Source organism: Sardina pilchardus, chromosome 6, assembly GCF_963854185.1.
Source record: "Sardina pilchardus chromosome 6, fSarPil1.1, whole genome shotgun sequence".
Classification (NCBI taxonomy): Eukaryota; Metazoa; Chordata; class Actinopteri; order Clupeiformes; family Clupeidae; genus Sardina; species Sardina pilchardus.
In genome coordinates, this window is record NC_084999.1 from 32,609,669 (window position 1) to 32,636,106 (window position 26,438).

The window sequence follows — 26,438 nt, forward strand, 5'->3', positions numbered from 1 at the left end:
GCAAAAAACTCACATTTATTTGAGTTTTCACACATCAGCACATTCTGGTTATGTGGGCGTCAGCATATTCTGGTCACATGGGCATAAGAAGTCTAATAATGATCATTCTCTTTGCTGAATAGTAGCTGGTGAGAACCAGTATTTACAGCTAAAAATATATTTTAGATATTGGATTTATGTCATCAATTATGTTGTGATATGATTACCGATGTACCCATTATGTGGTATTTTGAAACAAGCTATCCTATTGTCCCTCCCTGCCTCCAACAAATACAAGACAGATCCACTATGCTGTCGTTTCATGAGTCCTTTCAGAAATACCAACTGTGCAGTGTTGTATTGCGGCACTTCTTTTCTCCTCTGACCACGTCTGGTGTGTGTGCGTGCCGCAGGAGTCGCTGGAGCTCCGGGGTGAATGGCGGAGGCAGCGGCGGAGGCGGCAGCAGCGGGGGAGGCGGTGCCGGCGGGGGCGGCGGGAGCAGCGGCGCCGGAGGAGGGGGCGGCGGAGGGGGAGGAGGAGGAGGCTCGTCCGGCCGCTCCTCCACGGCAGCCAGGGACTCACGCCGGCAGACGCGGGTCATCCGCACCGGCCGAGACCGCGGCTCTGGCCTCCTGGGCAGCCAGCCCCAACCGGTCATCCCGGCATCAGTCATCCCTGAGGAGCTTATCTCTCAGGTAACCACCGACACACACACACACACACACACACACACACACACACACACACACACACACACACACACAGCACCGAGTATTATTGTTGTGTCAGTGTCTATGTTGCTTCTCTGATATTCTATGCACACATTATTTTTGAGACGCCTTCTGTCAAAGGGATTTAAGAGGGGTCGACGAAAAACCCAATCTGCCTGCTGTGGAAGCTATTAATTGTCATGATAGAATATTCTGTGCTGATTTTTTTTCCCATTAACCTGCAGCATCAGAAGTGTCTGCGCTCCCTCATTACGAGGAGGCCAATTGAGGTGTGTGTGTGTGTGTGTGTGTGTGTGTGTGTGTGTGTGTGTGTGTGTGTGTGTGTTCCCGCTGCTTGTGACCCGTTCCCCTCGCCTCTTGTCCCCACAGGCCCAGGTGGTGCTGCAGGGGAAGTCGCGCAGCGTGATCATCCGCGAGCTGCAGCGCACCAACCTGGACGTGAACCTGGCCGTCAACAACCTGCTGAGCCGCGACGACGAGGACGGGGACGACGGGGACGACACGGCTAGCGAGTCCTACCTGCCCGGAGGTACGGCCGCGCAGCTGCTGATCTCTTCCCTTGCACAAACACACACACGCGCTCTCACTCTTAGAGGTAACAAACATACAGACAGCCGCCTATGCTGTGTATTGTCGGGTTTCCACTGCTGTCTTTGGATCCTAGCTACGTGTTGTGTTTGTTGTACGTTAACAGATTAGGACATTTTACCTTTCTTGTTGACCTTAGGATGTGCTTAGTAGGATGTGCTAAAATATGAACTCAAACTTAAGCAGGACTTGTTTGTTCTTATCCAAATCTCCTGTTTGCTTGTGGGCCCCACAGAAGACCTCATGTCTCTGCTGGATGCGGACATCCACTCGGCTCACCCCAGCGTCATCATTGACGCAGACGCCATGTTCTCTGAGGACATCAGCTACTTCGGCTACCCCTCCTTTCGCCGATCCTCCCTGTCACGCCTCAGCTCCTCACGAGGTAAGTAAGCACGCATGTGCACTCTCGCACACAGATATCCACGAATTAGGGGTTATATTTGGTGTTTTCAATTCAAGGGGCCTTATATTTCATTAGCCATTGTGAGTCAATGCCTTGGAGAACATCAGCCACAGTTGGTCTGTTTGCAAAATCATACGTATGAGATTTGTTCAATATAACATAGCAGGGGAAAAAAGGGACGTTATTGATTTCTAGTCATTGCACCAGTCAGCGCATACCTTTGGGAAATAAGACCAGTCCAAGCCACAGTCACTGTGCCTCTTATTTGTTGTCTTCATATTATTCAGTGCCAGACTCTTTCGATTTATGGAGCTAGTGGAGACTTGGTGAATTGTAACCTGAGTAGAAATACACCCACTTGTTAGGAGCTTATTACTCTCCTATTACAGTCTGCACTGAAACCTTATACAATATTCCGTTTGCTGTGCTGATTTTGACATTTACAGAAATGGGCTTTCGTCTCAAGTCACAGGCATTGAATATAGCCTAACCTGACCATATAATATAACCTTCTATTAGTCAGGTTGTTTTACCTGTTGTTGTAGTGTCTTCAAGGAAACCTGGATGGGCAATGTCCATGAGCAATGGTTATGCTCCTATAGTCTGCTAGCTCATACTTTCTGTGGAGTGCCGATGTCAAAGATGAAGATTGTCAAGAAAATACATTTTTTGGTCAGGGTATATGTGTAGGAAAAAAAAAGGTCCTCCATTTTGTTTGACTCAAAAGAAACCCTACATTAGTTGTGCTGATGTAAAGTGTCGGCCTCTGCTGGGGTGACAACAGGCCAGAGTGTTGTTTTATCAGTGGGTGTACAGTTAGGCCTAGCAGTCCCCATCAGGAGGCCTCAGGAAGGCATTCATCTGTAGCCACGGAGGCCGTCTGGAGGCCAGAGTCTGTCTGCGTTCCTCTTGAAGAGGGGGAAGTCCGCTTTCGTATCAGAGTGCACACTGGTATGCTTTAGCTGAAACGTTAACCGCTCAAATAATGCTAGCCAACCAGGCTGATATACATTTGCACTTCCTTCCTGTGGCATTGAGTTATTCAGGGTAGAATAGCTGATCGAGTTGCTAAATGTAAGTTTCTACAAACACTGCTATAACCAATGACAAACATTTTTGTTTAAGTAAAACAGGGTTTTTTCATTGCAATGTTTTGCTAACGTGTGTATGTGTGTGTATGTTTAGTAAAGTGTGTGTGTGTGTGTGTTTGGTTTGAACTGTGGTCAGAGAAGCCCCCGTTGCCCCCCTCCTCCCCCCTCCCCCCTCCCCTTCAGTGAGCCCTCTGAGAAAGCCCCACCAGGCCGCAGTGCCTCCAGACGCAGGGTTTCAGTGTTAGCACACGCCCTGTCGTACCACTGCAGCCTAACATGAGATAATTGAGCGAGCCCTTGACTGGACACCCCCTGTCATTTAGCCTCCGGGGCGCCCTCACCGGCGCGACTCACTCCATGCGCTCGCAGGGCGTGGCCCTACCGCGTGAGGAACCCTGGAGGCCTAATGATAAAGGATGTCGAGTAAAGAGGAACTCCCTGAAGTACAACGCAGTCATTTTGCTTTTTTTTTTTTTTTTTTCACCATTTCATAATCTCTGACAAGCTTGTGTGTTAACACACGGCAAAGACAGGAGCGTTGCTGTCACACACCGTCCTGTTTTATTTATTTATTTTTTATTATTATTATTTCACCATCTAGCTTCACCCTCATTGGTGCCACACGTGTCCCAGTGTCCTTTCTACTGACGTTCATTTTTCTTCATTCTCATCATGTGAACGAGGGTCTTTCCCAGAGAGTGGCTTACTTTTATCCCGCTGGTGTGACCCGATTGCATACCAGTTCTCCTTCTCCCCTTAGAGCGCGACTCGGAGCTGCTGCGGGAGCGCGAGTCGGTGCTGCGGCTGCGCGAGCGCCGCTGGCTGGACGGCGCCTCCTTCGACGCCGAGCGCGGCTCCACCAGCCGCGAGGGCGAGCCCAGCCTGGACAAGAAGAGCGCGCCGCTGCAGAGCCCCGTCTCCCTCAGCGAGGAGCTGCAGTGGTGGCCCGACAAGGTGCGCCCCCACCGGGCAAAAAAACAAGACAAGCTAAACACTAACCTTCAAAAAGAGCAAAAAGCTGCCGCCTTTAAAACGAGATCATGGCTCCCCTCTGCCTGCAGCTCACCTCAGTGGTTGGAGGAGGAGACGTGTCTTGAGTGATAGTGGTTTTTAGCAGATTTTGTTGAAGCAGTTTTGTTTAAAGCCAGTGCAAAGTTAAAGGCATAATTGTGAGCTCAAAGCCCTGAAGCATGTTTATACGGGACACACTGTAGATGCAGAATTAGAAACAAAATATTTGCAGTGTCAAGTCACTTTATTTGTATTAACACCCTTTTCTGTTTATCCCTACGTCTGTGCGCTCATAAGAGGCCTTTCTACCTTTTTACCAAGTGCAGCATTTTAGCATCCAGCTCAGAGCACTAGTGTGGCCATATGAAGCGGGCCGTGGGTGTGCTGGTGTTTGCTCCAGCTGAGCGGTGTGCCAGTGGCGTGGCGCTGCTCTCCGCAGCCTGCCGGGGGATGTCATTAGTGTGACTGATGGGGGGTGTAATTAGTGCCGCCAGCTGGTTTGGTGCTCGGGCTGCTAGTGTGACGCCACACCGCTCAACATGGCGGCTGAGAGACTTGGATCATTTAGCTAATGTGCAGGCTGAGGCTGACGCTGCTGTGGCTGTGGAGGGGATATTCATTCGCTGTTTTGTTGGGTTCTGTCTTGTGCAGGACGGCACGAGGTTTGTGTGCATTGCGGCCTTGTACTCTGAGCTAGTAGCAGTGAGCTCAAAGGGAGAGCTCTATCAGTGGAAGTGGAGTGACCCTGAACCCTACAGAAACGCACAGGTAAAGCACTGCACAACAACTTGAATGTCTAGAAACAAGATATTCTGATTAAGGAATTAATGGCCACATTTATGTTGGGCTGAAATTACATGGTAGCTGTTAGCTTTACAAAGTTAGCAAAGGAAATGTACTAAGCATATTAAGGTTAGAAAATATTTTGGGCCAACTCTTGACAACTTCTCTCCTGTATTCTCCAGAATCCCTCAATCCATCACCCGCGGGTGTCCTCTTTGGGCTTGACCAACGAGAAGATCACGCTTCTGTCCGCCAACAGTATCAGAGCTACTGTAGCCACTGAGACCAACAAGGTAAGACGTTGATGCTGAATTTGCACTGAGAACAGTGAACCGTAATCCAACTTTTTTGTAATATTGAAATGATCACTGTGTGTTGCCAAGACCTGCGGTACGGTGCCGGTAGTAAACCACTTGCCTACACTGGCTCTTCAATACTAGAGCTGCACTGAGCTGTGTGTGTGTGTGTGTGTGTGTGGCCTGCAGGTGGCGACGTGGGTGGATGACTCCCTGAGCACAGTGGCCTCCAAGCTGGAGCACGGAGCGCAGAGCTTCCCAGAGCTGCAGGGCGAGCGCATCGTCTCGCTGCACTGCTGCGCCCTCTACACCTGCGCCCAGCTGGAGAACAGCCTCTACTGGTGGTGAGCGCACAGCACACACGCCCTACTGAGGGGAGGCAGCCACAGCACTGATTACCCCGCCAGTTTAATGTCCACTTATCTCAAAGAATGTGAGCAAGGCCTCTTCAGGGCTCTAGGTTGGCTGTTTGTGTTCTGTTCTGGCTGGAGAGTTCTTAGTTTGACCTGTATTACATGGTAGTGAAGGGCTTTCAGGGCGGTGCTGCTGGTTGCTTGAAATGGTCATTTTGTCCTCCTCCCAGGGGCGTGGTGCCGTTTAGTCAGCGGAAGAAGATGCTGGAGAAGGCTCGAGCCAAGAACAAGAAGCCAAAGTCCAGTGCTGGCATCTCGTCCATACCCAACATCACCGTGGGAACACAGGTCCAGAAACTTCTCCTCAGTCTTCTCAGTCCTAAATTAGCTAACTATAATGAATTATTGGCCATTTTTATATTTGTTGCTGGTGTTAAACTTTGAGTTATTTTGTGGCTGGCATTTAAGTGGGAATGAGGGTTTGTTTGTGCCAGATAGTCTTCATTTCTATATAAGATTTAGACCTAAAATCCATCTGTCTTACCTCTGCAGGTGTGCCTGAGGAATAACCCTCTGTACCATGCTGGAGCTGTGGCCTTCTCGGTCAACGCTGGTATCCCTAAGGTGGGCGTTCTGCTTGAGTCGGTGTGGAACATGAACGAGAGCTGCAGGTTCCAACTGCGCTCGCCAGAAAGCCTCAAGAACATGGAGAAGAGCACTAAGACCCAGGAGGCCAAGTAAGACCAGCAGCTCCCCCCACTCTGCTGAATACTCAACCCCCCCCCCCTCCTTATGAGTCTTCAGAACTTCTGAACTTTCTTTTTCTCTTTTCTCTTCTTTTTTCCTTTTGAAATCTTTTTTTAAGCAGTCTGTTGTTGTAAAATGATGCATGGTGGCCTGTGTGTGTGTGTGTGTTTGTGCACAAGACGTGCTGCTATAATAGTAGTAAGTGTGCTGTTGGCATGCTGCTCTGTGTTGTGCAGGGCGGAGAGTAAACCCGAGCTGGTGAAGACTGAGATGGGTCCCCCTCCCTCCCCCGCCTCCACATGCAGCGACGCCTCCTCCATCGCCAGTAGCGCCTCTCTGCCTTACAGTAAGTACACACACACGCACACATACACACACACGCATACATACATAAACGTATACATATAAATGAAGTACTAATACTGTTTGTAACTTGGTGGAAAGGAAGAGTGCTTGGCCAGGACAGAGATCTGGAGTCACTAGAAATAGAAAGTTTCCAGAACTCATACACTTGTTTGTAGGATGATGTCTGGTTTCCAAAAGCGCAGTTAATATCAGTGTGTGGAATTAAGCCGCACAACTCATTTTTCCTAACTGAAGGGAATATTTTGAGAGAAAGTCCTAAGAGCTTGAGGTAAGTTTGAATTCTGTGTCTTGACAGCACAGAAATGTACTGCTGTTGCCAAGTGCGGATCCTGTTTGAAATAACAGACCCCTTTTAAAAAATGCTTTCCGTTTCCAAAATAATACTGTTCACCATGCGGCAAATCAATCCAGGGCTTATTTTACATGATAATGAATGCTTCGGCCTAGAAATGCTGCACAGATCAACTGTTTCGAGTCCAGAAGTAGCTCGGAATTATGGAACATGATTCATCCTGTGGTGAATATTTTTAACGCGGAAATATGAGGAGCAAGATTCCAAATAGCAGACACCGACTCGTACACTAAACCAATAGTCAGTTCTTCACAATCCCCTGACATAAAAAATGGCACAAGCGAAAAAATCTATCATGGCCTATTTATTTATTTATTTATTTATTATTATTCCTGCCGCTCTCACGGGGGGGATGGGGATAGGCTGACGTAGCCGCACTGCTCCGGAAGGTTCCGTGCGTTTAGCGTTGGCGTAGGTGGGCGCAGGCGCCGCGCTGGTGTGTCTAACGTGTGTCCTGCTGTGCTGCAGAGCGGCGGCGCTCCACCCCGGCCCCCAAGGAGGAGGAGAAAGTCAACGAGGAGCAGTGGCCTCTGCGCGAGGTCGTGTTTGTGGAGGACGTGAAAAACGTCCCCGTGGGAAAGGTGGGTGGTGCCCGCGGAGCGTCCGCTCAGCGCAGCTCGGCTTGGGGAAGAGCACCTCCCCCGGCCTGTCTCCTCTGCTGTCCTTTCTGTTCTCACATGGAGATGCTCTAGCTGTAATACTTAGGCACCTGGCTGTTTGTTTTTGTTTGTTTTTTGTTTTTGTTTTTCTACTTCTCTACTGTTGTAAATCATGTCTGCTTACGGCAAGCAGTAGACAAGATATTTTGACATTACAGTATTTTGATATTTAACGTTTTTTTTCTTTGTATTGGAAAATAGATGTGTATAAACAGTAGTCACGTTATATTTTTTTTATTTGAATGGCTACCATTGTGTATTAGAGATACTTTTAAGAATTTCAAATTTAGTAAAGAAATGGATTGTAAAGATAGACATCTTGTATAAGTGTAAATGTAATTGTAAGAAATGAGTCCAGCTGCTGTTGGAATTGTATGCTCTGTCTCTCTCTGTCTTTTGTGTGTGTCCTGTCCTGTGTGTTGCCTTGTCATGACGCCTCATTTGCAACAGCTTTCTCTTTTGAACTCAAGGTGCTAAAAGTCGATGGTGCGTATGTTGCTGTGAAATTTCCAGGGACCTCGAGCAGCGTGAGCAGCCAGAGCGCAGCTCCCACTGACTCTGACCCCTCCTCACTGCTGCAAGACTGCAGGCTCCTCAGAATAGATGAACTACAGGTACGCACAGGCACACACACACACACACACACACACACACACACACACACACACGGTCTCTCTCACACACACTCAGATAGAGCTAGTGGCTCTTCTGGATATCAATTATAGGTGCTGATTAGTGTGTGCACACTTGTAGTGCTATATTTATCGTTGATGACGTTCAAGAGTCCACTGTAGCAGAGCATTCACATACCACACAGATGCATACCCAGGCTCCAGAATAGATCAGCTACATATATACGCTCAACACAGAAATAAAATGGCAGAAGTTACCCTTAGAATAAGCTGAAGAAGTTCTGCTTGCAACGGTGTCCCATTTCACTAATTCGCTGTTTTCTTTCCATCTGCAGGTTGTAAAAACTGGGGGAACTCCTAAAGTTCCTGATTGCTTTCAGCGCACACCTAAAAAACTTTGTATCCCAGAAAAGGCTGAAATTCTAGCCGTGAATGTTGACTCCAAAGGTCAGTTGTGCCTCATTTCAAAGCCATCTCCTTTGTCTTGGTGTACTCTCATTCTCTGGTGTATGTCTGTTGGTGTCCTATGAAAGTGCTAACGTTCCCGTTCTCTCTGCTGCAGGAGTCCATGCCGTGTTGAAAACAGGCAGTTGGGTTAGGTACTGTATCTTTGACTTGGCAAGTGGGAAAGCTGAGCAGGAGAATCATTTTCCTACCAGCAACCTGGCTTTTCTGGGTCAGAGCGAACGCAATGTGGCCATCTTCACCGCAGGACAGGTCAGTCTCTTGCTCTTACTTTGCTTTTTTCTTCTTTGTGTTGATGGATTGAAATGACATTCTCCCCAGTTTGTTTGGAAATGTCATTTTGGCCATTCATTTCGATCTTCTGGTTGTTGTTAATTCAGGAATCTCCAATTATCCTGCGCGATGGCAACGGCACAATTTACCCCATGGCCAAAGACTGTATGGGTGGGATAAGAGACCCTGATTGGCTGGATTTGCCGCCCATCACCAGCTTAGGCATGGGAGTTCACTCTCTCGTCAATCTCCCCAGCAACTCGACCATCAAAAAGAAAGCTGCTGTCATAATCATGGCGGTGGAGGTAAGGGCTGCTCTGTAGCTTTGAGGGATCACTTATCATCTTCATCTAGGATACTTTTACTGCGCATACTTCTGTTTGATCCTTTCTGTTTTTCCAGACACTTAAACATGCTTTTCACTGAGTATACATAAAACTATATTCAAGTTATTAGTGCTAATTGCTTGAACTATACTTAATGCATCGTGAACGTGAACCAACTGACATTGTATAAAAATGTGTGTGTGTGTGTGTGCAGAAGCAGACCCTGATGCAGCACGTGCTGCGCTGCGACTACGAGGCGTGCCGTCAGTACCTGGCGGGCCTGGAGCAGGCGGTGCTGCTGGAGCAGAACCCGCACGCGCTCGACGCCCTGCTGGGCCACCGCTGCGACGGCAACCGCAACGTGCTGCACGCCTGCGTCTCCGTCTGCTTCCCCGTCAGCAACAAGGAGACCAAGGAGGAGGAAGGTACGGCCCGCCGAGCCGCCGCTCCGAGAGCCGAGGCTGGCCAGGCCAGCTGGGCAGTCCTGCAAGCACCCGGTCAGGCTCAGACACAACCACACACACAGCTACCCACAAGTGCTTCGGAGCTTCACTGTTTTCCACTCTTGTCATAGTTTAGTCATAAATATCTCATGTTAGAAACTGGAATAGAAATACAGTACAGGAGCCTGCTTCTTAATTTAGTAGAGCTGTCCTCCTCAGAGATGGCTGCTTGGTTACTGCAACGGCTCATTGTCCAAACCTGCCTGTCCACGCCGCAGGGGGAGTTTTACACGGACCCTGGCAGGCTTAACGATAATGACATGCGCAGCTATCCAAAAGTGGCCGTGTCCTCTCGCTTTTTCCTCCTTTGGAGTCATAAATATCTCATTTGTGGAGCTGGAATAGAGATGCGAGCGCAGAAGCAGGTTTCCTAATTTTAGTGGGGCTCTGAAGCTACTGCTGTGCTAGCGCTTTGCCCTCTGCGGCTCACTGTTCAAGCCTGCCTGTCTTCCAGAAGCCGAGCGCTCGGAGAGGAACACGTTTGCGGAGCGGCTGTCGGCGGTGGAGGCCATTGCCAACGCCATCTCGGTGGTGTCCAGCAACAGCTCGGGCAACAGGACCGGCTCCTCCAGCAGCCGAGGGTGAGACGCCAGGCTCCACTTTTCACAGTGTCGTCACACACACTGTCCAGAATATTCCCATTTACAACATAGTTTTTAGCTCAGCTGTTTCATTCAAAAGGATAATAATCACTATGATCAATGGAAGTAACTACACCGGATGCGACAGTTGGGTGTACTTTCGCAACGGTGTCCCAAAAAAGAGACGTGTAACTCCCCTGTAAGAATATTACTTTGAACGTTGTTCTGAGCACTGTGTCCAGACCTTAATGTGTTGTATTTCTGTGTATGAGATGTGCTAATGGCTGCCCTCTCCCCCTACTCTCCAGCCTGCGACTGAGAGAGATGATGAGACGCTCCCTCAGGGCAGCGGGCCTCGGGCGCCACGAGTCTGGCCCCTCCTCCAGTGACCACCAGGATCCCGTGTCTCCTCCCATCGCACCCCCCAGCTGGGTGCCGGACCCCCCTCCCATGGATCCAGGTAAGTCCCCCACACCCAGAGCTGCTGGCGGTGCCCCCCATGAATGCAGCCTGTTCTGCAGCCATGTGGCCCCCTCATGCCCCCTCATGCCCCCTCATGCGTCCCACGCTGGCAGCCTAACGTCTCCCCCTGGTGCTTCTCTCTGCTAGATGGTGACATTGACTTCATCCTGGCCCCTGCAGTGGGCTCCCTCACCACTGCCTCCACCGGCACCAGCCAGGGCCCCAGCACCTCCACCATCCCCGGTGAGCCCACACACACACACACACACACACACACACACACACACACACACACACACACACACACACACACTCTCACTCCACTCAGATGCACATGCAGTCACACACACTTACTCAAGTGCACATGCACTCACTCACACACGTGCTCACACACATACTCCGATGCACATGCAATCTCACACACACACTCTCAAAACGGACCCAACCTCACATACACACTGAAACACGCGTACGCTTACTCACACACTCAAACACAAATGCACTCAGATGCATGTCTGACATCACACACACACTGCCACCCTGGCCCTTCACCCTCTGAGCATTTGCAATATAGTGGCTGAGCTTAGCGCTCCTGTTCCCACAGTTGCTTAAAATGCATGCGTTCAAATCCGTCCACTCACACAGATGCAGAAAGACACAAGACAGGCTTTAGCACCCCAGATGCTCTCAGCACCTCCGCTGACCACCGAGTCTGGTGACCTTGTCAACGTCACTGCACACAGTAGCAAAGACAACAGACACCTACAGACAAGCTCAGGCGGGAGCTAAGTATGTCTGTGTGTTGAGCGCATCTCCATTCATGGCTTTGGGGAAAGTCCGTGTGTCATCCTGGCGTGGTGCATCTGTTTGTCTGGCTGTGCACCGTCCTTCACACAGTCCTGCGGTGGGAGGCCTTAAATGGCCGCTTGTGTGGGGTGTCTGCTCCAGCTCTAATGTGTCATTTGTGTGTGTCTCTCTCTCTCTCTCTCTCTCTCTCTCTCTCTCTCTCTCTCTCTCTCTCTCTCTCTCTCTCTCTCTCTCTCTCCCTGGGCAGGGCCGTCGTCTGAGCCCTCGGTGGTGGAGTCCAAAGACCGCAAGGCCAACGCTCACCTCATCCTCAAGCTCATGTGTGACAGCGTGGTGCTGCGGCCTCACTTGCGCCAGCTCCTCTCCGCCAAGTACGCACCCTCTGTTTGCTTTTAGTACACACACGCCCACCTCAGCCCACTCCCTTGGGACGGCTGTGCCAGATTCTCTCCTCCTCTGGAAAGAGGAATTCTGATTGAATGAGGTTGCATATCTTGATGTGTGTGTGTGTGTGTGTGGCAGGGATGCGCGTGGAATGACTCCGTTCATGCTGGCAGTGAGCGGGAGAGCCTACCCAGCAGCCATCACGGTCCTGGAAGCGGCGCAGAAAATCGCTAAGGGTGAGGATCCCACGCCCCGATCCCGCCTGTTTGCCCAACGCGGGGAAAACACGTCGCGTGTGCCTTTGATAGCGCTCCAGCTCCGGTAGGCATGTGCTTCATTAAAAGGCCTCCATCTGTTTGTGTTAGGGGAGTCTGGCAGCGGCGAGAAGGAGGACGCCGACTCGCTGTTCATGGAGATGATCTGCCCGTCGGGCACCAACCCGGACGACTCGCCCCTCTACGTGCTCTGCTGCAACGACACCTGCAGCTTCACCTGGACCGGCGCCGAGCACATCAATCAGGTGAGCGCCACTGCTGACGCACCTGTCACAGCTGGCAGAGGTGCATTGCCACAGTTAGTTCAATTTGATTTAAAGACGTAAAGAAGATTTGAATGAGTTTTCTAAGTGGAATACAGATGTATGATTGATTGATTGATTGATTGTTTTGTAATGTATTGATTCTCACTGTGGTACTTGACTTTCTTTTCCCTCTAAAGGACATCTTTGAGTGCCGGACCTGCGGTTTGCTGGAATCTTTGTGCTGCTGCACCGAATGTGCCCGGGTCTGCCACAAGGGACACGACTGCAAGTACGTACACTAATGTGCCATTGTCCAATCTCTCAATCACAGTCCCATATGGTTGTTTTCAAACAGCTTTCATAAGTCCTTCTTTGGATCATTTTCTAGCTCTTTCTCAGCTAACGCTTCATATATTGTAGGGCTACACCAACAGAATGAATTAGCAACTGAACAGCACTGCTATCTGTGTGTTTCTAGGCTGAAGAGGACCTCCCCCACTGCGTACTGCGACTGCTGGGAGAAATGCAAGTGCAAGACGTTGATCGCTGGGCAGAAGGCTGCTCGTCTGGACCTCCTCTACAGGCTGCTCACAACCACCAACCTTGTCACTACCCCCAACAGCAGGTACACACACACACACACACACACACACACACACACACACACACACACACACACGTCCTGAGCTTACGCACAGTAGACTAGTTCTTCTTAAGACGGTGCCTTACCTTGTCCCAAGTTTAGCTCTTAAGACAGTACCTTACCTTGTCCTTTGACTTAGTGCAGTAATGTCACAATAGCACAAATAAAGCGTTCTGCTCATGTTTTTGGCGATCAGTCTGATGTAGAGCATGTGCTGAGGGACTAGCTGTGTGTTTTCATACTCCAGCAAAACTACATCTGCATATTGGTAGGAATGTTCTGTTTACTCATTCTTCTCGTTCTCTCTCTCTTTCCTTTGCACTCTGTACTTCTCCTCCTTTGTCATTGCCTTTCTGTGTGCGTCTCTCTCTCTCTCTCTCTGCTGTCTTGATGCCTGCAGGGGGGAGCACATCCTGCTGTTCCTGGTGCAGACAGTTGCCAGGCAGAGTGTGGAACACTGCCAGTACCGGCCGCCCCGCATCCGAGAAGACCGCAATCGCAAAGCTGCCAGTGCAGAGGGTAAGGGCGTGTGTGTGTGTGTCTGACTGACTGCGGGTGCCTGCCCGCATGCGACTGGTAGACGGTCCCCTAACAGACCCTGACATTTTCACAGCAGTGGCTCTTGTGTCGAACATAAAAAAAATTACAGGGCCATATGATTTACTGTCCCATTTCACTCTCGCAAAAATAAACACGGTGTCAGTGCGCCATAGGCGCTTCACAACCTTATGAGCCTGACCGTTGGGGATTTATCTCCCCACGCGGTGTCAGTTACCGTGCCGCAGTGGCTCTCCACGGCCTGAGTCACTGATTATATTGCGCGTGTGTCGGCCCGCCTTGCAGACTCGGACATGCCGGACCACGACCTGGAGCCGCCACGCTTCGCCCAGCTGGCCCTGGAGCGCGTGCTGCAGGACTGGAACGCCCTCAAGTCCATGATCATGTTCGGCTCCCAGGAGAACAAAGACCCGTAAGCCCCCTCATATCTCTCTCGCTCTCTCTCGCGCTCTCTCTCTCTCTCTCTCTCTCTCTCTCTCTCTCTCTCTCTCTCTCTCTCTGTCTGTGTCTCTCTGATCAGTACCTGCTGTCATGTGGCCAGTGTAGATGTCTAACATTATACAGTATATCTACATATATTTAGCATGTATCCATATAGCATTCTAATTGTGGAGAGCATTTCTGTTTTATGGCTGAGCTGTGATAGTGAGCTTTGGACTGTAGGTGGCAGTGATGTGTTCCTTAAATCTGTAACGTGCATGTGATTGAGGGGCCGAGGTAGAAGGAACACACCAAGCTCATTTGTGTGTGTGTGTGTGTGTGTGTGTGTGCTGTGCCAGGCTGAGTGCGAGCAGTAGGATCGCCCACCTCCTCCCAGAGGAGCAGGTGTATCTGAACCAGCAGAGCGGCACCATCAGGCTGGACTGCTTCACCCACTGCCTCATCGTCAAGTGTGCCCCGGACATCACGGTAAGCACCGCCTCGCACTCCCAGGACTCCCGGACCGGTCAACAGCTTCAGTTATGCACCCAAAATACTTATTTGTGTGGCCGTAGCATGATATTTACGTGTGTGTGTGTGTGTGTGTTGTAGTTCATCGACACGCTCCTGGGCACGCTGGTGAAGGAGCTGCAGAATAAATACACCCCTGGGCGGCGGGAGGAGGCGGTGACCGTCACCAGGCGCTTCCTGCGCTCAGTGGCCCGTGTGTTTGTCATCCTCAGCGTGGAGATGGCCTCGTCAAAGAAGAAAAAGTACGCTTGGCCTTCAGTACATTTGTGGTGTTTATGAATATTCACGCTGGCCTTTTTATATTCACATCGTCCTAGCTCTAGTGTTTATTGCAGATCCGCTACTTAGACCAGTGTTTTTCAACCACTGTGCCGCGGCACACTAGTGTGCCGTGACACATTGTTAGGTGTGCCGTGGGAAATGATCCAATTTCACCTAATTGGTCTAAAAAAGAGTGAATAGAAAGAATTGTCTTTGTGTTCATTTGATTCCTATTCAAGACATTTTGACAAGAATGACTTGATATCGTTAATACGGGCTACAGAGTTTTATATAATTTCATTTTCAATAAAATTTCATTTTATTTAAAATTTTCGGCTGGTGGTGTGCCTCAGGATTTTTTTCAATGAAAAAGGTGTGCCTTGGCTCAAAAAGGTTGAAAAACACTGACTTAGACATTTCGATGTGAAGATCATCAGATGTATGTGAGCTAGGTTTTCTGTGGCTGGTGTGAAAAGTGATCCAGTGAAACTGAAGCCGTGTGTCCTCTTTGTCCCCCAGTAACTTCATCCCGCAGCCCATAGGGAAGTGCCGGCGCGTGTTCCAGGCTCTGCTGCCGTACGCGGTGGAGGAGCTGTGCAACGTGGCCGAGTCGCTCATCGTGCCCGTGCGCATGGGTATCGCCCGGCCCACCGCCCCCTTCACGCTGGCCAGCACCAGCATCGACGCCGTGCAGGGCAGCGAGGAGCTCTTCTCCGTAGAGCCGCTGCCGCCCCGGCCCTCCCCTGACCAGTCCAGCAAGTGAGTCCTACGCCACCTACACGTTTACCTTGACCACATGCTAAATACCAGGAAAGACGGCCATTTTGTGACCCGTGGCATGTGATTGAGTCTTGAGTGTTGAATGAATGCGTTGTATTGTTTTTTTTGTCTCTGTGCTTACATGCAGCCTTGTTTTCTGTTGTTTGTTTTCTCAGCTCCAGTCAGGCTGCCTCGTCCTACATCATCCGGACCCCCCAACCCCACCGCAGCAGCCAATCCCAGCCCGTTCGCGGGCGCGACGAGGAGCAGGACGACATTGTGTCCGCTGACGTTGAGGAGGTAGGAAAGCCCATCAGACCCCCTAACAACCGTTTCCATCAGCATTTCCTCCTCCTCCTCCTCTAAGCTTCAGAACGTGCCGCTAAACGCTTTTCTGTTCTCAGGTGGAGGTGGTGGAGGGTGTTGCTGGAGAGGAGGATCACCATGACGACCAGGAGGAGCAGGGGGAGGAGAACGCGGAGGCTGAGGGTCAGCACGACGAGCACGATGAGGACGGTGAGTGCCGTTAAGAGTGCCGCTTGCGCCTCCACAAGCTCACACACTCCACACCATCAACTCAACAGGGTCCCTGGCAATGCCCTTCATCTATCTCTTGCACCTCCTACAGGAAGTGACATGGAGTTGGATCTCCTCGCTGCCGCGGAGACCGAGAGTGACAGCGAGAGTAACCACAGCAACCAGGACAATGCTAGTGGACGGAGAAGTGTGGTCACGGCAGCAACTGCCGGATCTGAAGCAGGTATTTAACTCAAGTGATGACCAGTGGAATGTGAAATGATTAGTAATTCATGTATGACATAGACAGACAAGCTTTTTGCTACTCTGCTGCCATTGTCACCGCACAAGGAGTCTGTATTGATGCTTAAATCTGTGTAGAATCTAGTGTGTTTGCCCAGGGAATTGGTCATATGTCAGTTCCATATAGAGGACAGTTGACATTCTAAAAGCAACTTAACCACTGCCACTGATAGGGTTGCTAGCTGTTTCAGAGCTCATGACTAGCACTTGTTTTCTGCTGGAATGCGATGCAGTGTTTAGCTCAACGCCCTCTATTTCATTTGCAGGCAGTAGGGTGTCCCTGGCATTTCCCATCTTTGGTATGGGCTTCTCTTTGTCTTAATGCATATATGTCAGGAGCCGAGTGATCGTGGCGATTGCACACAGAGTTAATGTGGAGATGTGCTCTCAGTGTAGATCACCACCCCACCCCCACCTCAACCAGGATCACTTGCTTTGTTAACCAATAACTGGGTTGCTGTTTCTTTTTTTCTTCCCCCCTAATATAAAGAATAACTTAATCGGCGTGCTTCTTGTTCCTGCTAACCTGTGTGGATGTATGCACACGTGATAAGTCACGCTTTTATTTTTTAGTTTGAGCAGCAAAAAAAAAAAAAAGATGTTGATCTGGTTTGTCTTAAGCTTTTCATCATCTGCTACTAACACCACTGGTTGAACGAGAGGAATCACACACACATGCATATACACAAACACACACACGTTGATTCACACACTTGTGTTTGAACTTTACTCTGAGCTCCAGCGGCAGTCCATGCCTTGTGTGGTGCTTGTGTGATTAGTGTGTGTGGTGTCTAGAGATAGCACAGATAGTGGCAGGTGTCCTTGAGGTGGTAATGGTTTGGCATGGAGCACTAACCTTCAACTCCCATCGGGGGCATTCTACTGCGTTATGGCCACACTGACACCTCCTCCACACCTTCCTCCTCCTCTTCCTCCTCCTCTTCCTCCTCCTCTCCCTCCTCCTCTCCCTCCTCCTCTCCCCCCTCCTCTCTGTTTTGAACTCTCTTCCTCCTTCCACTTTTCCCCTTCAAGGTGCCAGCAGTGTCCCTGCCTTCTTTTCAGAGGACGACTCGCAGTCCAACGACTCGAGCGACTCGGACAGCAGCAGCAGCCAGAGCGACGACGTGGACCAGGAGACCTTCCTGGTGGACGAGCCGCTGGAGAGGACCACGGGCACGGCGCACGCCAACAGCGCCGCCCAGGCGCCGCGCTCCATGCAGTGGGCCGTGCGCACCACGCCCAGCCAGCGGGCAGCAGGGGGCGCCCCGTCCAGCACCTCCACGCCCGCAGGTCAGACCCCCCTCCCTCGTCAGCCCCCTCAACCTTCCCATTACCTCATCATTTTATAGAGCCAGTTAGATGTGCAAATCTGCGCGCTTATCACGTTTAATAATGCACATTGAGCTTGGAGAAGGGCAGCTTTGATCAGGTGCGTGCACCCATTGTTGTATGGTCTGAACGCTCACCTTTCACCTTGATTTTGATTAATGACATCATCTCTATGCTGGTTTTGTGAGTCATTAGATAAGATAAGAAGTAACGTGTTACAAGCAGTTAGTGTGTGATTCAAATAAGCATGAGAAATGTAGGGCAATTAATGCCTTCGCCAAAGCCCTCCTACAAGATTGATTCCTTGTGCTCAACACACAAGACGCGTGTTTACATTTTGCGACTGTAAAGATGCTGTTTTCCAGAGGAGCATACTCAGGGATGATCTGTGTGTGTGTGTGTGTGTGTGTCCCCTCCCCCAGCGAGCTCCACGGGCCTGATCTACATCGACCCGTCCAACCTGCGCCGCAGCAGCGCCATCAGCAACAGTGCGGCGGTGGCCGCCGCCGCCCTGGAGGCCAGCAACTCCAGCAGCTACCTGACGTCCGCCAGCAGCCTGGCCCGCGCCTACAGCATCGTCATCCGCCAGATCTCCGACCTCATGGGCCTCATCCCCAAGTACAACCACCTGGTCTACTCCCAGTACCCGGCCGCCGTCAAGCTCACCTACCAGGACGCCGTCAACCTGCAGGTGGGTCTGGAGTCAGCAGGTCTCACACTGCGCGTGTTTTCTCACAGAAAATTCAAATGAACCCAACAGAAATAAATTAATGTGGTATTTATTTTCTATATGGTTTCAGGAATCTATTATTTTTATTACTGTGCATGTTGGTAGTTGTGATTGACAGTCAACAGACAACAAGAAAAAAACTCATTTTCAAGACAGATCTGTATGAATGAGTGAATGAATGAATGAAAAGGGAGATTTGATTTGCACTCAAAGGAGCCACCCCTGGTCAGTAAGGTCATTTGTGTCTTTGTGTCCATGTGTGTAGAACTATGTGGAGGACAAGCTGATCCCCACCTGGAACTGGATGGTGTCCATTATGGACTCCACAGAGGCCCAGCTGCGCTACGGCTCAGCGCTGTCCTCCGCCGGGGACCCAGGTCACCCCAGCCACCCGCTGCACGCCTCCCAGCACGCCGGCCGCCGAGAGCGCATGACCGCTCGCGAGGAGCCCAGCCTGCGCACGTTGGAGGGCCGCAGGTACACGCCTCCACATTTCCAGACATTCCGTTTCCAAACTCAATATTTTGAGATTGATAATTAGTCTGGGGTGTCTGCACTGTATTTCTACTGCACAAGAGGCATGATCAGTGGGCATAGTTTAGAAGACTACGATCAGACCAGACCAACAATCAGATAAATGTGCAAGTTTCCAACCTGAGCTGTAGGGCGAAATCAAATCTCTGGCAGATTGGGCTGGGTTTACCCAGTCTATTTCCTGGGGACAATTGTTGACCATTTCAGCATGGTCTGCAACTGTGGTGAAGTGTGTTTGATACAATTTCTTTGCCATAGTAGTTTGGTGGTGTGACCTACTGTAAATTCTAACACACTTCCAGAGCTGTACTTGAAGGAAATGTGGACGTGCACATTCATTGCGATTATCATTAATGGTTCATTTCCTGCTCTCTTCCTGCTCTAGGCGCGCCGCTACACTGCTGACCGCTCGGCAGGGCATGATGTCGGCCCGCGGAGACTTCCTGAACTACGCGCTGTCGCTGATGCGCTCGCACAACGACGAGCACTCGGACGTGCTGCCCGTGCTGGACGTGTGCTCCCTCAAACACGTGGCCTACGTCTTCCAGGCCCTCATCTACTGGATCAAGGCCATGAACCAGCAGACCACGCTGGACACGCCACAGATGGACCGCAAAAGGTCCGTCCGCCTCCTGCTTAGGGTGTTTTGATGAGCGCATTGGACCGTGGAGACTCTTATTTCAATCATGTGAGACTCACCAACTGTTTGTTCTGCAGGAATCGAGAAATTCTGGAGCTTGGTTTGGACAATGAGGACTCGGAGCATGAGAACGACGAGGACACCAATCAGAGTAAGTGTGTGTGGCGGATGCTTCATGCATCCAGAGATTCACATCTGCTCTCACTTTTTGAGTTGGTGCTCTTTGGAAAACAAATCTGAGTGAACTTTTTGACGTGAAAGTGTGAATCTTCCAATTAAACCCCAAAAATAACAAGCCCATGCTATTACGCAACTACTACTGTTAGGTTTTGCATTGGAATTCGAAGAGGGACACAAGAGGAAGGCAGTTAGGCAGAAAGGAGGCAAAAAGAAGCGAGCGGCTGTCAAAGGTACCGTGGAGCATAGGCGGTCTGGGAACAAGCCTTTTGATTCCTAAAGATGTGTGTTGACTCGCTCGGTCTCTGAGCTTTTTGGTTTTGGCTGCCATTATCTTTAATGTCCTGTACGTCTGAATGTCTGCATGGCTTACTCTGGACGATCCATTCTTTCTTTTCAGAATTCTTGCAGGAACCCTGGATGACCTTTCTTGTGTGCGGACGCTGTGTTCCATGCTCATGTTCTGCTCGGTGTTGTGTTCTCTCAGGTTCCACGCTGCAAGACAAGGACGACGAGCCGGTTCCCGCAGAGACGGGACAGAACCACCCCTTCTTCCGCCGCTCGGACTCCATGACCTTCCTGGGCTGCATCCCGCCCAATCCCTTTGAAGTGCCCTTGGCTGAAGCCATCCCATTGGCTGATCAGCCCCACCTCTTACAGGTGAGCCTCGAACCCCAGTCTGGTTCCTTCTACTATATAGACAGTTCTTTTTTTCTTCTTTTTATTTTGGTCAGTTTCTCGTTTTTGACAATAATCAGAGACTCTGCTGTGATGTTCTTGTTTTTGTCCTCATCTTCGTCTTTTCTGCTTCTTGCAGCCCAATGCGAGGAAGGAGGACCTGTTTGGTCGACCGAGCCAAGGGCTGTACTCCTCCTCCTACATGGCCAGCAAAGGACTTGCTGACATGTCGGTGGATAGGAACTGCCTAGAGGTAAGCAAAGGAGTAAGTACAGGAGTATGCCCATTTCCATCTTCCTTTATAAATTATTTTCAAAGTTCAGACTTGGCAGTTGCTGCTGGCATGTCAAGTACAAGTACATATGATGTTTGCACCAAGCCGTGCTAAACCTCTGGGAACCCCGTCTCCACAGATTCTACCCACTAAGATGTCGTACTCGGCCAACATGAAGAATGTGATGAGCATGGAGTCACGGCCCAGGGGCAGCGAGGAGCAGGCCGCGGCGGAGCAGGAGATGGACACCTCCAAGCCCGGCCCCTCTCCCCACGACCTGGCTGCCCAGCTCAAGAGCAGCCTGCTGGCCGAGATCGGCCTGACCGAGAGCGACGGACCTCCACTGCCCTCCTTCAGGTAGGACTGCCAGCAACCCAGGAACCGTAGGAACATCCTGTCCTAGCCAGACAACAGGGCTTTGTTGACATGGCTATTGATTGTGTGGGAACTGCTACTATTCAACCAGTTGCCAGTTCCTTGCTAGCTATATTGGAAAAACTCCCGTAGTTATTAGAATAGTGTAATGTGTCTGTCTCAGATCTGTGTGGAGTAATGTGTGTGTGTGTGTGTGTGTGTGTGTGTGTGTGTGTGTGTGTGTGTGTGTGTGTGTGTGTGTGTGTGTGTGTGTGTGTGTGTGTGTGTGTGTGTGTGTGTGTGTGTGTGTGTGTGTGTGTGTCAGACCCCACTGTAGTTTTATGGGAATGGTGATCTCTCATGACATGCTGCTGGGCCGCTGGCGGCTCTCTCTGGAGCTGTTTGGAAGAGTGTTCATGGAGGACGTGGGCGCTGAGCCAGGATCGGTGAGTCCCTCCGCACGCCTCTCTGTCCGTCACACTTACTGAGATGCCCAGGGCTCAGGGAACAGATGTCTTTTATTCATGAACATTCACTTACCGTAATTTCCCGACTATTAGCCGCGGCTTATACATTGATTTTGCTAAATTTCTTCCACTATGAGGTTAATACAGGGGGGCAGTTAATATGGTGTTAATATGGTTTTGTTTCTTTTAACTGGCATAAAACACTGTCCTGCGGCTTATACACAATGCGGCTTATATGCGGGAAATTACTGTAGTGTTATATTAGTGTTTCAATAGTATTGAGGATGTAAGTGAGTCATTTTAAACCTTTACGGTAATGGGTGTAAAAGTAGGAGATGTTGACGTTCTCTCCGTTTGAAACGTGGCAGATCCTGACGGAGCTGGGCGGCTTTGAGGTGAAGGAGTCCAAGTTCCGGCGGGAGATGGAGAAGCTGCGCAACCTGCAGTCGCGGGACCTGGCGCTGGAGGTGGACCGCGACCGCGACCAGCTCATCCAGCAGACCATGCGGCAGCTCAACACCCACTTCGGCCGCCGCTGCACCACCACGCCCATGGCCGTGCACCGCGTCAAGGTCACCTTCAAGGACGAGCCGGGCGAGGGCAGCGGCGTGGCGCGCAGCTTCTACACGGCCATCGCCCAGGCCTTCCTGTCCAACGAGAAGCTGCCCAACCTGGACTGCGTGCAGAGCGTCAGCAAGGGCATGCAGGCCAGCAGTACGTGACCCTTGCTACTACTACACCTTACACCCACGCAGCATCACAGAGGATGGCTTAGTCTAACTCTGCTGCATCTCTTGCAGCTTTCTGTCAGTTTCAACAGTCATGTTGTAACACAAATAGACCAAAAACAGTTGTTGTTGCTGTTGTTGCTGCAGTTGCTGCATTCGCTGACTTGGGCGTGAACATAGGAGAACAAGATTTGAAAGGTTTACTCTTTACAGCTTTGGCCTTTAGCTCTTAGTTGCCGCTTTTGTTAACTGACCGCTGTTGTGTGTGCGTGTGTGTGTCTCCAGATCTCATGCAACGCCTGAGGAACCGGGACCGGGAGAGGGAACGCAGGAGCGGGGGGCTGCGCGCTGGCTCCCGGCGGGACCGCGACAGGTGAGTATCTGATGGTATTGGTGGCGGTTCCATGGCAGTCGTCTCCTTTGCCCTAGATGAACTCCTACCTCCTAGACTGACTCCCATGCTCTGTGCTCCCTGTGTTCAATAAAGGGACTCGAGAAGGCAGTTGTCCATCGACACCCGGCCCTTCAGGCCTGCCTCTGAAGGAAACCCCAGCGACGAGCCGGACCCACTCCCGGCACACAGGCAGGCGCTGGGAGAACGGCTGTACCCCCGGGTACACGCCATGCAACCGGTACGCCTCTCTCCAATTGTAATTTTATTATTATAAATCCATGTACCTCATTGAGCATCAACAGTATGTCAACCTTTGGCAGTCAATATAGCTTTGTAATCAGGAGAGCTGTCGGACAACAGATACAGATGTAATAGTAGTAATGTGGTGTTTGCAGGCGTTTGCGAGTAAAATCACGGGGATGCTGCTGGAGCTGTCCCCTGCTCAGCTGCTGCTGCTCCTGGCCAGCGAGGACTCCCTGAGGGCCCGCGTGGAGGAGGCCATGGAGCTCCTTATCGCACATGGAAGGTAATTACTGCTGCAGCTGCTGCTCTCTCTCCATAGTCAAGCTTCAGCTTAATCTGAAATGACACCCTGATTTACTCCATCTGTAAATCAGAGGTTGGGTTCCATGGATGACCTGTGCAAGCGTGCCTTGAGTATTAATGTTTTGTATTTTTGGTTTTCCTTTCAGGGAAAACGGTGCTGACAGCATATTGGACCTCGGTGTCCTGGACGCCCCTGAGAAAGCACAGGTTTGTTTTTGTCCACGGGGAGCTCACATCAGAGTTGCACTGGTTTGGTCTGGTTTTGAAGGCTATGTTGCCCTCTGTTATGCATCTTTGCCATGGTAACGTGGGTCTGTTGTCCACCTCTACAGCAGGAGAACAGGAAGAGGCACGGCTCCACCCGCAGCGTGGTGGACATGGAGCTGGACGACCCCGATGACGGGGACGATAACGCCCCTCTGTTCTACCAACCGGGCAAGCGGGGCTTCTACTCCCCACGACCGGGCAAGAACACGGAGGCCAGACTCAACTGCTTCCGCAACATTGGCAGGTAAGCACCCCCACCCATCCCACTGCACCTCCACAATCCTCCGCTCTCTTAAAGGGATCACATAAAGACTGGTACCCAGAAGAATGGTGGTGAAGCACTAAGTGATTTGATTTGTCCCCTTTCCAGAATACTAGGGCTTTGTTTGCTGCAGAATGAGCTGTGCCCGATCACTTTGAATAGACACGTCATCAAAGTGCTGCTCGGGAGAAAGGTAAGCACACAGATGTGGTTTACTTCTCTCTTTTTCCTTTTATTTCCTTTTTTGATCACCTCTTCCTTTATTTGTTACATTGCCATGTAATGCAGGTGGCCTGTACATTTGACAGGGTGCCATATCCTAAACTGTCTCTGCCGTTGGTTTGCAGGTGAACTGGCATGACTTTGCCTTCTTCGACCCCGTGATGTATGAGAGCTTGCGGCAGCTAATCCTCCACTCCCAGGCTGGGGAGGCCGAGGCCGTGTTCTCAGCCATGGACCTGGCCTTCGCCATCGACCTCTGTAAAGAGGAGGGCGCTGGACAGGTACACGTCCAGTTCTGCTGATAGCAATCATGTTTTTTTTGTTTTGTTTTGTTTTGTCAATCATTTTACCACAAACAATAGCATGTGGTCTTACTGATCCGATCCGTTCTCTTCTCCCCTCAGGTGGAGCTGTTGTCTGGTGGGGTGAACATGCCAGTGACCCCTTTGAATGTTTATGAGTATGTGAGGAAGTATGCAGAGCACAGAATGTTGGTGGTTGCTGAACAGCCTCTGCATGTAAGTATGCTGTATTGAACTTAGAAATTGGGAAAGTATGTTTAGTTGTTGTCTGCCATGATGTGTACTCTTTATATGTTGGTATTCTCCTAAAGTGTCCTATGATTATAATCAACTCTACTGCTGTTCACATCCTGATGATTGTGATGAGTGAGTTATGAAATGAGGACACTTTATGAGAATACATGTTTCAATAATTTCTCCAACAATATGTAATCTATATAAATAATGATATTTTTGTATGACTGTACCATTTTATGTGTGGTGTTCTGGGACAGTGTCATCTTGTCCTTGATACTGCCGTCAGTCTCTGACAGCCTCAGATACCGGCAGCTCTGCCCAGCCGTGTTTCCTTTTATGGTGTAACTGACCAGGCATGAGTTTCTGGAAATAAAGGGCTAAAATTAGGTCAAGGCATGACACTGGATTTGTAGAGCCCACGCGTTAATTGGAATGATGGTATGCTCCCTGGCAGGCAATGAGAAAGGGGCTCCTAGATGTGCTTCCCAAGAATGCTCTGGAGGACCTCACAGCAGAGGACTTCCGGCTTCTGGTCAATGGGTGTGGAGAGGTCAATGTGCAGATGCTTATCAGCTTCACCTCATTCAACGATGAATCGGGTAAGAGTTGAGACCAGGCCATGTTGAGATCTTGGAAATGACTAGGTTCTGCCAGAAATGTAATTTGGCCCTTGCATCTCTCAAAATGGTAGACATCAAATCATTTATAGTTTGATATAACATCTAGATCTTTAGTTGTTTCTACATGTCAGATGTAAGAAGCATGTTCTTACTTGACGTATTTTGTATGATCACAGTGATTAACCATTTGCTGAATTCGCAGGGGAAAATGCTGAGAAACTTCTACAGTTCAAGCGCTGGTTTTGGTCCATTGTTGAGAAGATGAGTATGACAGAAAGGCAGGATCTGGTAAGACAACTATTGCCATCTGTATTATTGCCATCATTTACTACAGTAATTTCACATTGAATTAAAAACATAATGATAAATTCCTACAAACGGGTATTACCGTAATTTCCTGACTATTAGCCACGGCTTATGAATTGATTTTGCAAAATTTCTTCAGCTATGAGGTTAATAAGACAGTTAATATAGTGTTAATATGTTTTTGTTTCTTTTAACTTGCATAAAACTCTGTCCTGCGGCATACACACAATGCGGCTTATATGTGGGAAATTGCTGTAACCGTTGATCCAGTCTTGGTGAAGTGTATCCCTAACCTGATTATGTCCCTGTGCCGCTGCAGGTGTACTTCTGGACATCTAGTCCATCTCTGCCGGCTAGCGAGGAGGGCTTCCAGCCGATGCCCTCCATCACCATCCGGCCTCCAGATGACCAGCACCTGCCCACCGCCAACACCTGCATCTCCCGCCTCTATGTGCCACTCTACTCCTCCAAACAGATTCTCAAACAGAAACTCTTATTAGCCATCAAGACCAAGAACTTCGGTTTTGTGTAGAGGTTGACGGAAAAAAAACATGTTTACTGTTGTGTAATATTACTAGTTCCATTTTTGTAGATTTATTTTTTGTCTATACAATTTTATGGAATTTAAAGAAATGCTGTCGCATCCCTGGCGGTAATTTTGATCTGTTGTGAAAGCAGACGGCTTGTTCTTATTTTATTTTCTGTTTTATTTTATTTTTTATTTTCTTTTTTTTCTGAAATAAATATACATTCCTGCATTGGCTTTGTGAAGTTGAGCCCGCAGCTCTCAGTTCCATTGGCTTGAACTGTAATGTCCCAGGAATCATCTGTTCGACATGAAACTGTCTGCCGAGCCCCAGCCAAAGATGACAGCAGAAAATATTTAACAAAAAAAATTTACACTGTGATTATGAATTTTTTCTTCCCCTTCTGCCCATGACAGAAAACTTACTATCACTGAGAGATCACAGCTGCCTTTGTGGAAAGTCATTTTTTCTTGTATAGGGGGAGTAGGGAATTTCAGAATAAACTTGGATGCAACTACTGGCTTTTCTTTGGTCTTT

The 26,438-nt window shown here is 49.8% G+C and overlaps 1 protein-coding gene across 13 annotated transcripts in view; it reads left to right on the top strand.

Annotated features, from left to right (window-relative positions):
• ubr5 (ubiquitin protein ligase E3 component n-recognin 5) overlaps window positions 1-26,423 on the top strand; it is a 36,480-nt gene extending 10,057 nt beyond the window's left edge. For 2 of the 13 annotated variants that reach the window (XM_062539495.1, XM_062539506.1), the window contains 55 exons: window positions 393-675; window positions 1,081-1,306; window positions 1,535-1,684; window positions 3,539-3,750; window positions 4,459-4,575; window positions 4,773-4,883; window positions 5,076-5,230; window positions 5,470-5,587; window positions 5,792-5,976; window positions 6,190-6,332; window positions 7,173-7,285; window positions 7,834-7,977; window positions 8,331-8,442; window positions 8,558-8,712; window positions 8,841-9,038; window positions 9,274-9,556; window positions 10,017-10,143; window positions 10,452-10,603; window positions 10,753-10,848; window positions 11,660-11,783; window positions 11,935-12,032; window positions 12,162-12,316; window positions 12,514-12,605; window positions 12,795-12,941; window positions 13,360-13,478; window positions 13,803-13,929; window positions 14,297-14,426; window positions 14,550-14,710; window positions 15,249-15,488; window positions 15,665-15,788; window positions 15,893-16,004; window positions 16,117-16,248; window positions 17,340-17,597; window positions 18,059-18,327; window positions 18,632-18,843; window positions 19,286-19,519; window positions 19,618-19,691; window positions 19,867-19,950; window positions 20,205-20,377; window positions 20,535-20,660; window positions 20,809-21,026; window positions 21,349-21,469; window positions 21,859-22,204; window positions 22,366-22,416; window positions 22,504-22,591; window positions 22,706-22,850; window positions 23,008-23,138; window positions 23,305-23,365; window positions 23,491-23,669; window positions 23,796-23,880; window positions 24,035-24,190; window positions 24,314-24,427; window positions 24,903-25,047; window positions 25,271-25,356; window positions 25,694-26,423. In XM_062539495.1, coding sequence (XP_062395479.1) covers window positions 393-675; window positions 1,081-1,306; window positions 1,535-1,684; window positions 3,539-3,750; window positions 4,459-4,575; window positions 4,773-4,883; window positions 5,076-5,230; window positions 5,470-5,587; window positions 5,792-5,976; window positions 6,190-6,332; window positions 7,173-7,285; window positions 7,834-7,977; window positions 8,331-8,442; window positions 8,558-8,712; window positions 8,841-9,038; window positions 9,274-9,556; window positions 10,017-10,143; window positions 10,452-10,603; window positions 10,753-10,848; window positions 11,660-11,783; window positions 11,935-12,032; window positions 12,162-12,316; window positions 12,514-12,605; window positions 12,795-12,941; window positions 13,360-13,478; window positions 13,803-13,929; window positions 14,297-14,426; window positions 14,550-14,710; window positions 15,249-15,488; window positions 15,665-15,788; window positions 15,893-16,004; window positions 16,117-16,248; window positions 17,340-17,597; window positions 18,059-18,327; window positions 18,632-18,843; window positions 19,286-19,519; window positions 19,618-19,691; window positions 19,867-19,950; window positions 20,205-20,377; window positions 20,535-20,660; window positions 20,809-21,026; window positions 21,349-21,469; window positions 21,859-22,204; window positions 22,366-22,416; window positions 22,504-22,591; window positions 22,706-22,850; window positions 23,008-23,138; window positions 23,305-23,365; window positions 23,491-23,669; window positions 23,796-23,880; window positions 24,035-24,190; window positions 24,314-24,427; window positions 24,903-25,047; window positions 25,271-25,356; window positions 25,694-25,906 — 8,410 coding nt within the window. In that variant the 3' untranslated portion in view covers window positions 25,907-26,423. The remainder of the gene's footprint in view (window positions 1-392; window positions 676-1,080; window positions 1,307-1,534; window positions 1,685-3,538; window positions 3,751-4,458; window positions 4,576-4,772; window positions 4,884-5,075; window positions 5,231-5,469; window positions 5,588-5,791; window positions 5,977-6,189; window positions 6,333-7,172; window positions 7,286-7,833; window positions 7,978-8,330; window positions 8,443-8,557; window positions 8,713-8,840; window positions 9,039-9,273; window positions 9,557-10,016; window positions 10,144-10,451; window positions 10,604-10,752; window positions 10,849-11,659; window positions 11,784-11,934; window positions 12,033-12,161; window positions 12,317-12,513; window positions 12,606-12,794; window positions 12,942-13,359; window positions 13,479-13,802; window positions 13,930-14,296; window positions 14,427-14,549; window positions 14,711-15,248; window positions 15,489-15,664; window positions 15,789-15,892; window positions 16,005-16,116; window positions 16,249-17,339; window positions 17,598-18,058; window positions 18,328-18,631; window positions 18,844-19,285; window positions 19,520-19,617; window positions 19,692-19,866; window positions 19,951-20,204; window positions 20,378-20,534; window positions 20,661-20,808; window positions 21,027-21,348; window positions 21,470-21,858; window positions 22,205-22,365; window positions 22,417-22,503; window positions 22,592-22,705; window positions 22,851-23,007; window positions 23,139-23,304; window positions 23,366-23,490; window positions 23,670-23,795; window positions 23,881-24,034; window positions 24,191-24,313; window positions 24,428-24,902; window positions 25,048-25,270; window positions 25,357-25,693) is intronic. The other 11 variants (XM_062539496.1, XM_062539502.1, XM_062539503.1 and 8 more) reach the window with 11 other exon arrangements.
• The last annotated feature ends 15 nt before the right edge of the window (window positions 26,424-26,438 follow it).